The sequence below is a fragment of the Agelaius phoeniceus genome, chromosome 1 (genome assembly GCF_051311805.1).
Source record: "Agelaius phoeniceus isolate bAgePho1 chromosome 1, bAgePho1.hap1, whole genome shotgun sequence".
In the NCBI taxonomy this organism is placed as follows: Eukaryota; Metazoa; Chordata; class Aves; order Passeriformes; family Icteridae; genus Agelaius; species Agelaius phoeniceus.
The window spans coordinates 38,303,688-38,316,836 of record NC_135265.1 but is presented as its reverse complement, the minus strand read 5'-3'; the positions used below and the strand labels follow the sequence as shown (position 1 = coordinate 38,316,836).

The 13,149-nt window shown below is 37.2% G+C and overlaps 1 protein-coding gene across 5 annotated transcripts in view; it reads left to right on the top strand.

Annotated features, from left to right (window-relative positions):
* ZNF385D (zinc finger protein 385D) overlaps positions 1-11,705 on the top strand; it is a 417,452-nt gene extending 405,747 nt beyond the window's left edge. For all 5 annotated transcript variants that reach the window (XM_077176659.1, XM_054637725.2, XM_077176652.1 and 2 more), the window contains 2 exons: positions 619-720; positions 5,600-11,705. In XM_077176659.1, coding sequence (XP_077032774.1) covers positions 619-720; positions 5,600-5,833 — 336 coding nt within the window. In that variant the 3' untranslated portion in view covers positions 5,834-11,705. The remainder of the gene's footprint in view (positions 1-618; positions 721-5,599) is intronic.
* Positions 11,706-13,149: the final 1,444 nt, after the last annotated feature.

Sequence of the window (13,149 nt, the reverse complement as noted above, 5' to 3'; positions counted from 1 at the left end):
CAAAGTAAAAAAAGAATTCTGAAAAATGTTCCTTACTTCTAATACTGCAAGAAAATCTGTGTAGAAAGATACTTTAAAAAATCTCACAGAACTTATGAAGAAGATAATGGATTTTGTGCATTTTTTTCATTCTCTCTTAGAAACTGTCTTAGAAGGATCTCCAGGCAGCTTAGGGATTTAAACAATTTTCTGACCTTATATTCTTCCCCAAATAGGGGATGCTTTACTACCTAATATTCCTCAAAAACTTTCTATCAGCAGTGGATTGAATTTGATGGGTGATTTATAGAGTTAGGGAGGAGTTTTTCAAAGGCTTTAACCTGACCAAAGTCCTGCTGAAGTTAGAAAAGATGGGAAAATATTTAACTGTAGTGGAAGCAGAGCTGAAGTTAGGACTGATGAAAATTACAGCCCCAGTATTTGGTGCTTCAAACTTCAAGGGAGCCTATTCCTTTTCATTTTTGAATTAGCCAAAGTGATGCTGCTGTAGAGAAAAAGCCTTTCATATTGGAGCATTAATCTTGTGTAAAGCAGAATCTGAAGTGATCTGTTGTGTAACTATCAACTATCACCCTTTGTTTTCTTTCCTCCCCTTCCCTCCCCAACATATTTTAACAGCACATAAGCAGTAGAAGGCACAAAGACAGAGCTGCTGGGAAGCCACCCAAACCTAAATACAGCCCTTACAACAAACTCCAAAAGGGAACACATCCACTAGGGGTAAGCCAATCACTCTTTTTTATTTGACTTTTATTTTAATCCTAATGAGTAGGATTTTTAGAAAACGTAGGTGGGAAAATGCTTAGAAGTAGAGAATAGTGTAAGCCATTTGAGTATCAAGTACATGAAGGAGCCACTGGAAGCTCACAAGGGATTTTTTAATATACTTTAAGATGTGTTTACTACAGCCTGTGGACCCTTGCTTTTGTAGCTACTCTGAATAACCTCAGCAAATAAGCTCGTTGCAAAGGTCACTAGAGAGCAAGAGACGGAAAAAACCTCCAGATGTCCAACAGGATCTTTCCAGTTTTCACCAAGGACAACAGTGATGAAATAACTAAATAAAACTCTATAAAATATAAACCATTCATTCCATCCTTATTTCCAGAATCGTTGAGATAACAAGTGAAACAATTAAAAAAACCTGCCTCTTCTTTCATTCAACTGTTTCAGAATGGTTCTGGTCACATTTTCAACTGCCAAGATAAACTATCTGAAACACAATTCTTGCTATCTCCAAAAGCTGATTTTTTTTTTTTTTTTTTTTTTTTAATAAAAAACCCTCTAGGATGCTGCCACTAGTTAAGAAGCGGCTTACATTGTGGGTGGCATAGTGAACATCTGACTTTTTTCTTTTCCATCCGTTGAACTGCATGAATGAGTCCTGCAGTTTGGCCACAGTAACCCCCTGCAGCACTATAGGCTGGGGACGATGTGGCTGGACAGGGGCCAGCAGTGTGCCCTGGTGGCCAAGAAGGCCAAGGGCATCCTGGCCTGTGTAAGGAATAGCACAGCCAGCAGGAGCAGGGAGGTCATCCTTCTCCTGCACTCAGCACTGGCGATGCCACACCTTGAGTGCTGTGTCCAGTTCTGGCCCCTCAGTTTGGGAAGGACGTTGAGATGCTTGAGCACATCCAGAGGAGAGCAACGAGGCTGGTGAGGGGCTGGGAACACAAACTCTGTGAGGAATGACTGAGGGAGCTGGGGTTGTTTAGCCTGGAGAAAAGGAGACTCAGGAGTGACCTTATCACTCTTTACAAATTCCTGAAAGGTGGCTGTAGTCAGGTGGGGTTGGTCCCACCAACTCCTTCACCAGGCAGCAAGTGACAGAACAAGGACACAGTCTCAAGCTCTCTCAAGGAAAATATAGGTTGGATATTAGGAGAAAGTTTTTCACAGAAAGAGTGATAAAGTACTGGAATGGTCTGCCCGGGGAGGTAGTGGAGTCACCATCCCGGGATGTGTTTAAAAAAACACTGGATGTGGCACTTGATGCCATGGTTCAGTTGAGGTGTTAGGGCGTGGGTTGGACTCAATGATCTTGAAGGTCTCTTCCAGCCTAGTGATTCTGTGAATTCTGTGAATGTTATATCAGCTGCTTTGTAGGGTTTTACAAATGGTTCTGGCAGAGGGAGGATGTTGATTCATTGTCCTCATAGAGATTAGCCCCTTATGCCTTGACCATCTTCTCTGATGCAGGCACAATATAGAGATATAGAGCTTTTTTTTTTTTTTTGTGAAAACCCATTTCTTTTTACATTGAGTTAAAGCTCATGGCAGCAGAACTGTGTCCTTGTTGGGGCAGCCCTCATGAGTGGCATATTCATGCAGGATTCAGTTGTAGAATAAAGCAGTGCACCATTCTGGTAGATCCACTAATAGGGAAATAGCCCCATAGGGTTTCTCAGTAATCCACAAAAAAGATCAAGGTCTTCAACACAAACTATACTGAAAGGAATAGAAAATATGTAATGGGCTAAGTAGGATATGGTATCAGGAAAGCCTTTCTGACAGGAATGATATTCCTTTAGGAAATTATTTTTCAGGAGATGAAAACAAGTATTACATTGTTGTTGTGGTTGTGCACAGCTCTCTACCAATTTATATAATGGTGATTTCTGAGAACTCCAGCCAAGGTTCAAGACAAATAACAGCAGGGTGTCCTTTTCCTTCTCCCTCAATCCCAATTGCTCACAATATACAGGTCAGGCTAGAGGGCATCAAAAAGGCAAAAGGGATTTAAGAAGGAGAGAAAAAACTAGCAATAAATGAACAGATATATATAGTAGAATTGTGGATTCTATAAGAAAGGAGAGACCAGTTCTCCATTTATTCTTTTTGGTTTTGAATATAAAAACTGCAGGAATTGTTGTCCCTTGAAGTGCAGAATACCACAGCAACAAGCCAACTAATTTCACCTTTAATTTAATGCTCTTTCTTTACTTTTCCTTTATTCCTTCTCTCTAGCTGAAACCAGGATTCTCCCCATTAATATTTCAAGTTATTTGTCCCTTTGTTGACTTCATTGGAAATGAAACAATTCAGTCATTTCATTGTTACCATTTCAAATAATGGTTACTTTACTCCTAATGTTGAGCTGTGAGTAAATTAGAGGTTAGAAATGAACGTGCAAGCTACTGCTTATGTGACGTATTACTAGTTTTGCAGCTACCTTGAAATCAGAATCATGTTAACAAGGTAACTGAAAAGCTATCTAACTAGAAGTAATCTAGTAATTTAATTAGAAGTACCTGATTCCTCCAAGAATGGCAAGAAAGCCTTAGTCTTTTAATAGAAACAGCCACATGAGGTCTTTGTTCTTCATTACACAAAATATATGGACATCGCCAAATTTGTCTACAGACGTTTAAAAAAGAACATGCTATATTTTCATGGCTTTGTTAGACCAAAAACCTCCTTTTACCATGTTTTCAATATCATTTGTACTTCTCTGTCTGTTCTAGATTTACATGCTTCAGAGATAGAAAATTTATAAATTCCCACACTGATATTTCAGAGTTTAAGAAGTCTTATAGTGTTGGGACTTGCTTGATATTTCTTCAAGCCACAATTGTCCAGTATGTATAAAATACTGCACTGGAGAAAAAAAAGGTTATCAAGCATTTAATAGTCCACACTTTACAGAAAACATCCCCTTCACTGGGAGCTCTGGATCAAAGAGTACAAAGTATTCAGGGTTACTTATTTTCTTTTTTTTAATTTTTTTTATTTTCCTCTGGGTTGTTATGGGGTTGGCTATTTTTTTGGTGGTGGTGGTGGTCATTTTTGGGGTTTTTTTGGGTGGGTTTTTTTCATTTTGTTTTGTGGTTTGTTTGTGGTTTTGTTTGTTTGTTAGTTTATGGGTTGGGGATTTTTTTTTCTGTTCTAAATAAGGCTTTAAAAGGTATTTATTAAAAAATGTGAGAAGGAAAGAAAAAGTTATATGTTCAGCAAAGAAAGAAGACAGCTTGGATCAGTGAGCATAACACTGATCAAGGAAAAGATCAGATCATTGCTTTTAATAGGCACCATAAGGAATTTTATATCTAGCATCTATTATATCCTTTGTTAAGATAATTAAAGAATTGGGTTTGATCTGAGTATTTCTCCCAGAGCTTTAAAGGGCCTGGAAGACAGCAGTTTTGCCGATAGGTGTTGGGAAAAATAAAAATCCTCTATCCATCTGGCCAGTAAAGAACTAACAGACCTTTTGGAATATGGTGGTAGTGTAATAATGAAACTCAATTGTGGTTCATGCTAGAGTACTCCTGCCCTTAATTTCTGATGATTCACTCACTAGGGTTCTGTTGAGTGTAAAATGTCAGAGTGATATTGTTCAAATTAATTACTTGAAAATCCCTTTCAAGTCAAGAATGAGAAGTTGTGTTTCCTTGTAAGTAAAAAGTGTCCATACTTACACTGAGATTTACCACAGCATGGTACATATATTCTGTATATTCAATACCATGTATTCAAGTTTATGCCCTTTGCAAGAGGCCTCAGGTCGTGTTAGGACACAGACCCATCAAAAGTCCATTAGAGACAATAGGAACTTTTCTTTGTCAGTAAATGAGGTTCTAATCTTATCTCAGAGTTATAAAAGCAGGACTGCAAAGGCATTCAGGCTCCTGGCATCTCATTAGAAACTTGAAATTCCACTGAAAACTGCAGAAATCTATAGAGACTACTCTGATGGTCATTTGTATGCATCCCAAATGTAAATTTTCTTAAATATTACTTAACCTCTTGTGAGTATTTTCAGTCTTGGAGAAACTTCATGGTTTGGGGTTTTTTCCCTTTTTTAGGAAACTAAGAGATTTGATTTGTATTTCGTAATCCCCAAGAAAATCATGTTATGATTTAAAATGTTTTTTAAGAAGAAACCTCAGTGATAGGCACAGAAATATCATAGTTAGGCAGAATGCTACTTTAAAATTTCTGCCAGGTTTTCACAATCCTTGTAAAAATGAACCTGATTGTAGTGGAAAACAGTTGAATACGCAGCAGAATTATATGGGACAGCACCCATTTAAACATGTGAAACATGAGATATTCATAACTCATGAAAGATAAGATTGGTTTATTTGATTGTTATTAGAAGCAAGAGTAAATGAAGAGGAGCTCTATGGAGATCTTAATTTTAAGTAGAACTCTCATCTTAATGATTAAAACAAAAGTATCTTTTAAGACCAGGGAATAAGATATGTTTCCATTCTGCTCTGTCTCTACATTAAGTTGTCCAGATGGAGATCTATTAATTGATACCTGATTTTTCCTTGTTTAATTGTTGCAGGGTACATGCAGCTTTACTTTGGTGCAGATTCCCTAGTCCCGTTTTAGATTTGCTTTGATTTCTAATCTCATATTAAATTGTGAGTGTCAGCAATTAGGTGTGAACCCTGGAACTCCTTGTCCCCAACCAAATCCTTGTACCTTGTCTATTGAGGAGGTCGTATCACCTATTACAAGTCTGTAGGTCATAGAGTCAGTAGCTACCTCTTGCTTGATTCTGCACATATAATCTTAAATCAAGCTCCCACTCATGTAGCTAATATGAAAAAATTACGTGTCTCTGTTTGTTTTCTCTTCTTCCCCACAGGTAAAATTAGTATTTTCAAAGGAACCTTCAAAGCCGATGGCCCCGCGAATCTTACCAAATCCACTAGCAGCTGCAGCAGCAGCTGCTGCTGTGGCTGTGAATTCCCCCTTCAGTCTTCGCACAGCCCCAGCAGCCACCCTTTTCCAGACTTCAGCACTTCCTCCAGCACTCCTACGACCAGCTCCTGGGCCTATACGGACCACCCACACTCCCGTGCTGTTTGCTCCTTACTGAACTCCAAACAGGAATTAATTGTACTGCAATAATTTTTCAAATCAAAACAAACAAAACAAAAAAAAAAAAGAAAATCAAGGACATTGAACTATGCAGTGTTTATTTATAGTTTAAAGTATATATGAAGAGCCAGAACTTTTGATGAACAAATTCTGAAAGGGGGAATGGGTGGTATTTTCTCCAGATAAGAACATTTCTCTTGAGCATTATTGATCGTTTTAGAACTGATCTCCAGCATTGACTTGTAGTGACATATAAAACTTACAAAGCCTTTTGACTGTGCGTTTTGGCACATATTTCCCTGCAATGTCTTTCCTGCTTTATGAAACAACTTACAAATTTGTCTAAAGGGCATTAACTGGTTCCAATGTATATAAAATACTTTATTCTGTAGATTAAAGAAGAAGGAAAAAAAAAGAAACACTGTGAATAGTAGTACCCTTACCAATCCTCCTGCCAAATCAGCAGTTACTGGGTATTTATCTGAACAAAAGTAGATACAATAGATGTCTTGTAAAACAGTAGTATTGTGTCTCTATCTATGCCACTAGGTTTCTAACTGAGTTGCAAAAGATACAATGAACAAAATTATGTCACTTGGTAAGTAGTCAAAAATTATTACAATAATGTGGAGCTGTTCCTGGTGAGCAAAGTTTTCTTCACTCACATAAGAATGAAAATGATCCACGTTAGGGCAAAGAAAGTGATAAAGAGGATCTAGTGGAGGAAAAATAATTCAGATACTGTACACAGAATGGGTCAAATGTTTATTTAACTGAGAATGTATGTGTACACTCTGTGTTTATTCAAAAAGTGTAATACATACATGATAGATCAATGTTTAAGACATGACAGTGGAAAACCAAAAATATGATCTTGTCATGGAACAGGCCTGACACTTCAGTGTTGAGCAGAGGGAAGACACAAATCAGTTACGGAGAGTCATAACTGACAAATGAAAAACAGAAAAGAAATCCTGGTCTCATTTAAGTCAGTTTAAAGTTCCTTCTGACTGCAGTGTATCCAGAATTTCATCCCAAGAATGGCACATATTCATTTTATATCACACCAGTGGGAGTGTCTGTAGATACAGGTAATATATTTTGCAATAGGCTTAGTCTTAGCAACAGACTTATTCCCTTGTTTTATTTCCTACTGATGTGATATAAAATGTCTTAATATACCTATAAAGTGTAAACAGTGACACATGAGATACATATTACGAGATAACTGCACATCATGGGTTTGGAACAAATACAACTTTTAGGATCTCAAGGGACCCTTGAATTCTGTAGCTGACTGTGATGTATGGACAGCTTAAAGCCTTATATATTTACTGTGAGGCTTAAAGGGGTTGACTGTGTCCCTTTAAAGTAAGATTTATCAGGGGTATATATAGATATATTGTATATATGTTAGAGTAAGAAAAATAACTTATAAACAGAAAATCTACTATATAAAATAATTATATAACCATTGATTTCACATGTGGGTCATTAAGTGGTAAGTAACAAACAACAGAGAAAAAAATAATCCTTGCTGCCTGCTTTTTTCCCATAGGGAGCTGAAAAGTATCTATTAATATTATGGAGTGTGCTGCTGAGTCACATGCAACCACTCTGATGTGTAGCTAAGTGAAATGCCTACCATACATTTAGGCAGAATAAAATTTAAAAGCATAATTTAAGTTTAGATGGGGAAATTATTTGAAAGATTTCATTAAAAGGCAGTAATGCAAAATATTGACCATGTGGTTGCTATATAATGCTGCCTGTGGTTAGTGCAGACAGGTGGGAGATATAGAGGATGGGAATATACAGCACTTTTGACTTGCAGTTCATCAGTGAGCCTTCCATATACATTTGTATTTGCCATTTTTTAAACCTCTCCGCATTTAGATTTTATAAAAAATATATAAAGAGAGAGAAAGAAGAGGTTCCATGGATATCTGTGTCCGAAGAATTCCAAAGAGATGCATTTATTTATCTAGAAGTATTAAAATAAGTTCTGTATTATGTATTTGTATTTCATCCAGTTTATTTGCAAACGTTTGTGCCTTGAAATGAAATGAGCTTTTGTTTATATTTAATTCACACCTATGTAGCCATGAAAAACACATGATGGTGATTCCAGGGCTAATTACCAGCTGGATTGCTTTGGCCTAACTTTCAAAACAACAGTATGAGTAAGTTCCTGAAGCCAAGTTTAGACATCTAAATAACTAGGGGCTGACATTTAAAAGGGCTCTCTACTCTACAGCTCCCAGTAAAGAGGCAGTAAATAAGCCAGCCTTCAAAACCTGCTCCTCACACTCAATTTAGAAAATTTTTCATTATATTTGGGTACATGAGATAGTAAGATTCAGTGTACTTGGTCTTTTAAGCCTGCTTTCAACTTTCCATCTGTTTGCAGAAGCTGTAGTGCCATTGCCAGCTGAGTTCAGATTCCTCCTTGAAAAGGGCAGCAGCTTTCAAGCTGTGCTCCATGAACCACCATTTGTTTCCAGAGCCTTTTGTAAGAGCCTGTGTAAGTAAGAGCCTGCTAAAGGAGCAGAGGAGTACTCACATTTTGGGAAGGTAGAAGGTCTGGGCAGGCTATCTTTTACCCATGAGGAAGGAGGCAGATGGGAAAATGGGAAATAGACAAATATCCTGAAGGCTCTTATGCACAGCCTTCTGGTGCATGGACACCTGCTGTACATCCTGCCATGTTGTTGTGATGCCATCAAAATCAACAGGCTGATCCTTGCCAAAACGTGGCCTGTGGCATGTATGGAGGCACAGTACTAAGAGCAGAGTTCATACAAATTTTGCTAGAAATAAGAGTGTCATTCCAACTACTTACATCAGCTAATTTGCAATGACACCTTCAGTTTTCTTGGACCTCTTTTGTCACAGTGCTCTATGGAACAAGTTTTTGTTCACACAAGTCTCTTTTAAAGTTCAGCTGTAAACAACAAACTCAGTTCTTTTTGTCTCTTACTCACTACCTAATAAAGGATAAAGCCTAAATGTTAGAATGTATAGTGGATTTTCTGTGCCTTGCTGCTCCACACCCCTCTCGGTCAGTAACAAGCCAATGTACCCAGGACATCAGTACAACAGTTCTATTTTATATATATATATATATATATATATATATATATATATATATATGTCAAGAAAAATACTGGCACAGCTATCTAATGGGGCAAAGAGAACTTCTGGTCAAGGGTATGTCCACAGCAGATGACAGCAGAGGAGGTAGCAAACAAAAGACACTTTACACCTACTTGTCAATACATCCAGTGTGGAGAGCACTATTTAAGAAAAAAAATGACATCATATTTCATATTACCATAGCACTCCAGGGCCAAGAGGAAGCCTAAAGCACAAGGAAGCAGATCATTTCATCGAAGACACAGTCACTCACTGGAATAAGAATGTGCAATCAGCCTGCGGGGAAGTGGCTGGGTAATGAACTCAGAAAAACAATCAGGTTCAGGGATGTTTTCTTAAGTTCTATTCAAAGTGTTGAAGAATAACTATTCTGTTCTGACCCAAAGAGATGGTATTTTTGTGGGAGGTATATATCTATATATATTTATATTTTTATGCTATCTGCATTTTTCCAACTACCTATGGCTTCAAACCTTTGTTCTGAGGGATCATCATTGCTCTGAACCATAAATTTAGTTACCTTCTTGAAAACTGCTGTAAAAGCTAATGTGAAAAGTCAGTAAGCAAATGGTATAAATATGATGATCTAAAATGAAAAAAAAAGGACTGACCATGTCAAGAAATATTGTATTTGAAAAGTATACATCTTTATTTTAAGATAAATTATATAAAATTATATAAAATTAAGAATAGCTAAATAAAGTTAATATAACTAGAAGAATTACATCTGTCATTTTAGTACTGAAATATTACAATTGGCTCTACATTTTAAAAGTTTAAAAGACTTTCTAGATGTCGAATCAATGCAAGGATGCTGTTGGTACATTTAATGTCTCTCTTCATTATCTTCCATTTACATCAGGAATACCATAAGTGAATGCACCTGCCTTTAGTCACTTTTATTTAATTGCCAAAGATACAGTAGCATATTGGCCCCATATTCCCTGAAAAGTGAAATCATGCTTAGAAGGCCCTGTTTCTGTGTTTTACTTCCCTTAAACACATACTCTTTAGAGTCTCTTCAAAGTATCCTGGGGAATTTCTAACTCAATATCTTTTTTTAGCAAAAATAAATTTATGAACATTATGTCATTTTATGAACATTAGACCAACACTGAGGAACAAGATCTAAAAAGGTTTTCACAACTGTAACATTCTTTTGGGTAGATATGAAGCACAGACACTCAAATTATTTGGTTGCCCAAATCTTTTTGGAAACAAGTGAAATCAGAACCTTGACTAGTGTGTAAGTGTCCTGGTTTTGGGGTTAACTCACAACAATAAGAAGGCTGGTCTTTTTACTAACAGGTGTCTGAATTTTCATTTCTAAAACTGACTTCAGCACAGTTCAGGCTTCAAGACTCTAAGCTCCCGAAGCTCTCAAGAAAATAAGAATGGGCTTCCTGTTTATCAAGATGCATGTGAAAATGTGAGCCTATACTATGTAAAATGTTAAGTATTTTTTTGACATCATGTCTTCTCCTGTTCTCATTGTTTGTCTCTAAGTGCCATTCCTTCAGTGCCAATGAATCATACAGAAGCTTCTGTGCTGGAATTCTATTCGTGACTAAAAGAAACAGTAACACTGATAAATCCTATCTTAAACTAGTTTAAATCTCAAACACACAGTGAAGGGTTTAGCCAAGGACCAGAGTTTTATGGCCTCTCACTTCTACAGGTTTATTGAAATTCAGGACCATTTTGGAGTAAATGAGACTATCTGGAAGATGATTATTGCATAGCCTGACCTGAAATGTCAGCAGCTGAAAGAGTCTGTGCTCCAGACCAAAATTAACAATGGTATGAAAACCATAATTCTCTTAACTTTGGGACTCCTGATAGCAGTTGCAAAAATCTTTGATTTCAATAGAGGCAATTTTTTGCTCTTAGTGGATGAGGCCTTTTGCAGTCATGCTGTGTACTGCAATTAGGTGTCATTCAATTCTGATTCTGTATTGATACTTTGATAAAGAAACTTGGCTGAGTGTGAAACATTATTAGTGGCTGCCTGGTTCATGTGGTCAGCTTCATGCTGGGATGATGCTTGGGTGGTGAAATAAGAAGAATTGAAAGAGTCAATCTAAATAAATTGGTGGACTAATTTGACCCTTTTTCCTTGTGCTATGTTCTCAAATGGGACTTCTGAGGTATGAACAAGCTGGGACATTGAATAGTTCCTGGATAAAAATGTAGAAACCTTGAAGATCATGAGATCTTAACTTTAAAATAAGTTTGATGAGAAAGAACTCAGAAGGGATTATTTGGATTAGATGCCATGGTGACAGTGTAGCAATGGTCTTCACACTAGGCACACTGTCAATACCCTGACATTTTTCCTGTTCACAGCAGAAATCAAGGGTTTGACACCCATGATTAGAAACAAGCATAGTTGATAATATTCATATTGGACACACAATTGAAGGACACAATAATTTTCCTTAGGACTCCATGTCTTCAGGTGTGTTCATACCAGCCTAGATATCACTGCATTTTGTCAACACCTGGGTCTCCAGAAAGGATGTCCATACTTTTTATTTGTTTTTATTACAATTTGATTTTTCTTCAATGTTTCTTTATTGACTGTCTTGTCTCTCGTATGAATGAACAGAATCCATAAAATTAAATATACATTTAAGAAGTATGTAATCATCAATGCCCCCGTTGGGCCATTTGATCAGAGTCAATAAATTAAATAAAGACTTTAAAGCAGCAAAGCCACAGTAATGGTAAAATATTGTGAAGAGAGAACATCTATACTACAGTGCTCTTTACCTAATCTAGAGTTTTATGACACAGACATCTCTTTATCCTTTAATACTTTCCTGAAATATTAATCTTTTGGGATCCTTCAAAGGTTTAATCAAATTTAAATGTTATTTCTCATGTTCAGTACAAACATCTATGTATTTCTGAGTGCAAAAGTAATATAAAAAGGGATAAAACCTACAAACCATTTTCTCACTACAAATGCCTGCAGCATTTGTTAACAATGTCAGCCCTTTCTCTGCTTGTGGCTCGTGGCTGGCATTTACCGTGGGAACTGTTCTCATTGAGACATGTATCAGGTGAAAACTGTCAGCTTAAAACACAATCTGTCAAGTGCAGAGATTTGTTTGGGGCACAACAGAGTGGGAGATGAAAGAACATAGGCAAAGCTGTGCCTTTATAGTAGCCTGTTTGAACCCTCTCAAAACTTCCTGGTGGCTTGATGGGGAGAGGCAGAGGTTCTTAATGTGGCCATTCTGTTGTATTTATAACACAGAAGATGTAAATTTGAAAAAAGTCTTGATTTGAGAGTTTTTAACCAGTGCTTCAGTGTGGGGGATGATCCCTCCCCCTCCCACCCAAAAATGTAATCTTTCCTTCAGATATATTTTCAATGTAGACTTGCCATGATATTATTGCCAGGCAAACTGCTGCCTGAATCTGATTTTTGCATTGGAATAAAACTATTCATGTCAGTTTTGGTACCCAGAAGGAGAACCCAGGAATTAAAAATTAAAATGTAATGAGCCTCCACTTGGGTCACTTTTTTTTTTTCTTCCTGCAGTTGCTCAAGTCATACCAGTTTGCTAAAATCTACACATCAATCAAAAAGAAAATGCCTGTTTCTTTCTTCTTCTACTGTTTTTATAATTTTAGAAAGGAGATGGAAGCAGCTGTAGCTCTTTATCCAATGACCCACACTAAAGCCACCATGTAGTCAACAAATGCCTGCACATGTATTGCCTCTCTGCATACACACAGATTTACTTCACTCCAATCCTTCTGCTAAATCACAATTTGTGACTCCCTCAGCACCATGGGACACTGCAAGGAGCATTTAAGAGGAAAAGAAAAACCAAAACACCCACTTATGGTCTGTGTAATATGGGTTATGATACAGTACCCCTTTATCCCCTTCAGTGGCATAATCGAACCATGTGGCTGGAGTCCTGCATTAAGCCCCTCATTACAGTATTGGCTGCTTTAAATGGTGAGCACTGAAGCCAATTTTGCTGGCTGTGCTATAATTAAGCCTTCTCCCTAACCGTGTAAGGTTCTCTGTTCTCCACAGGGGTATTTTTCATGTCAAGTGAATTCTTGGAATAAACCCTAGAGCTTTTCTCACCTCCTTATACAGCTGTTAAAAGCAGCAGGGAAAAAAAAAAGCAAATT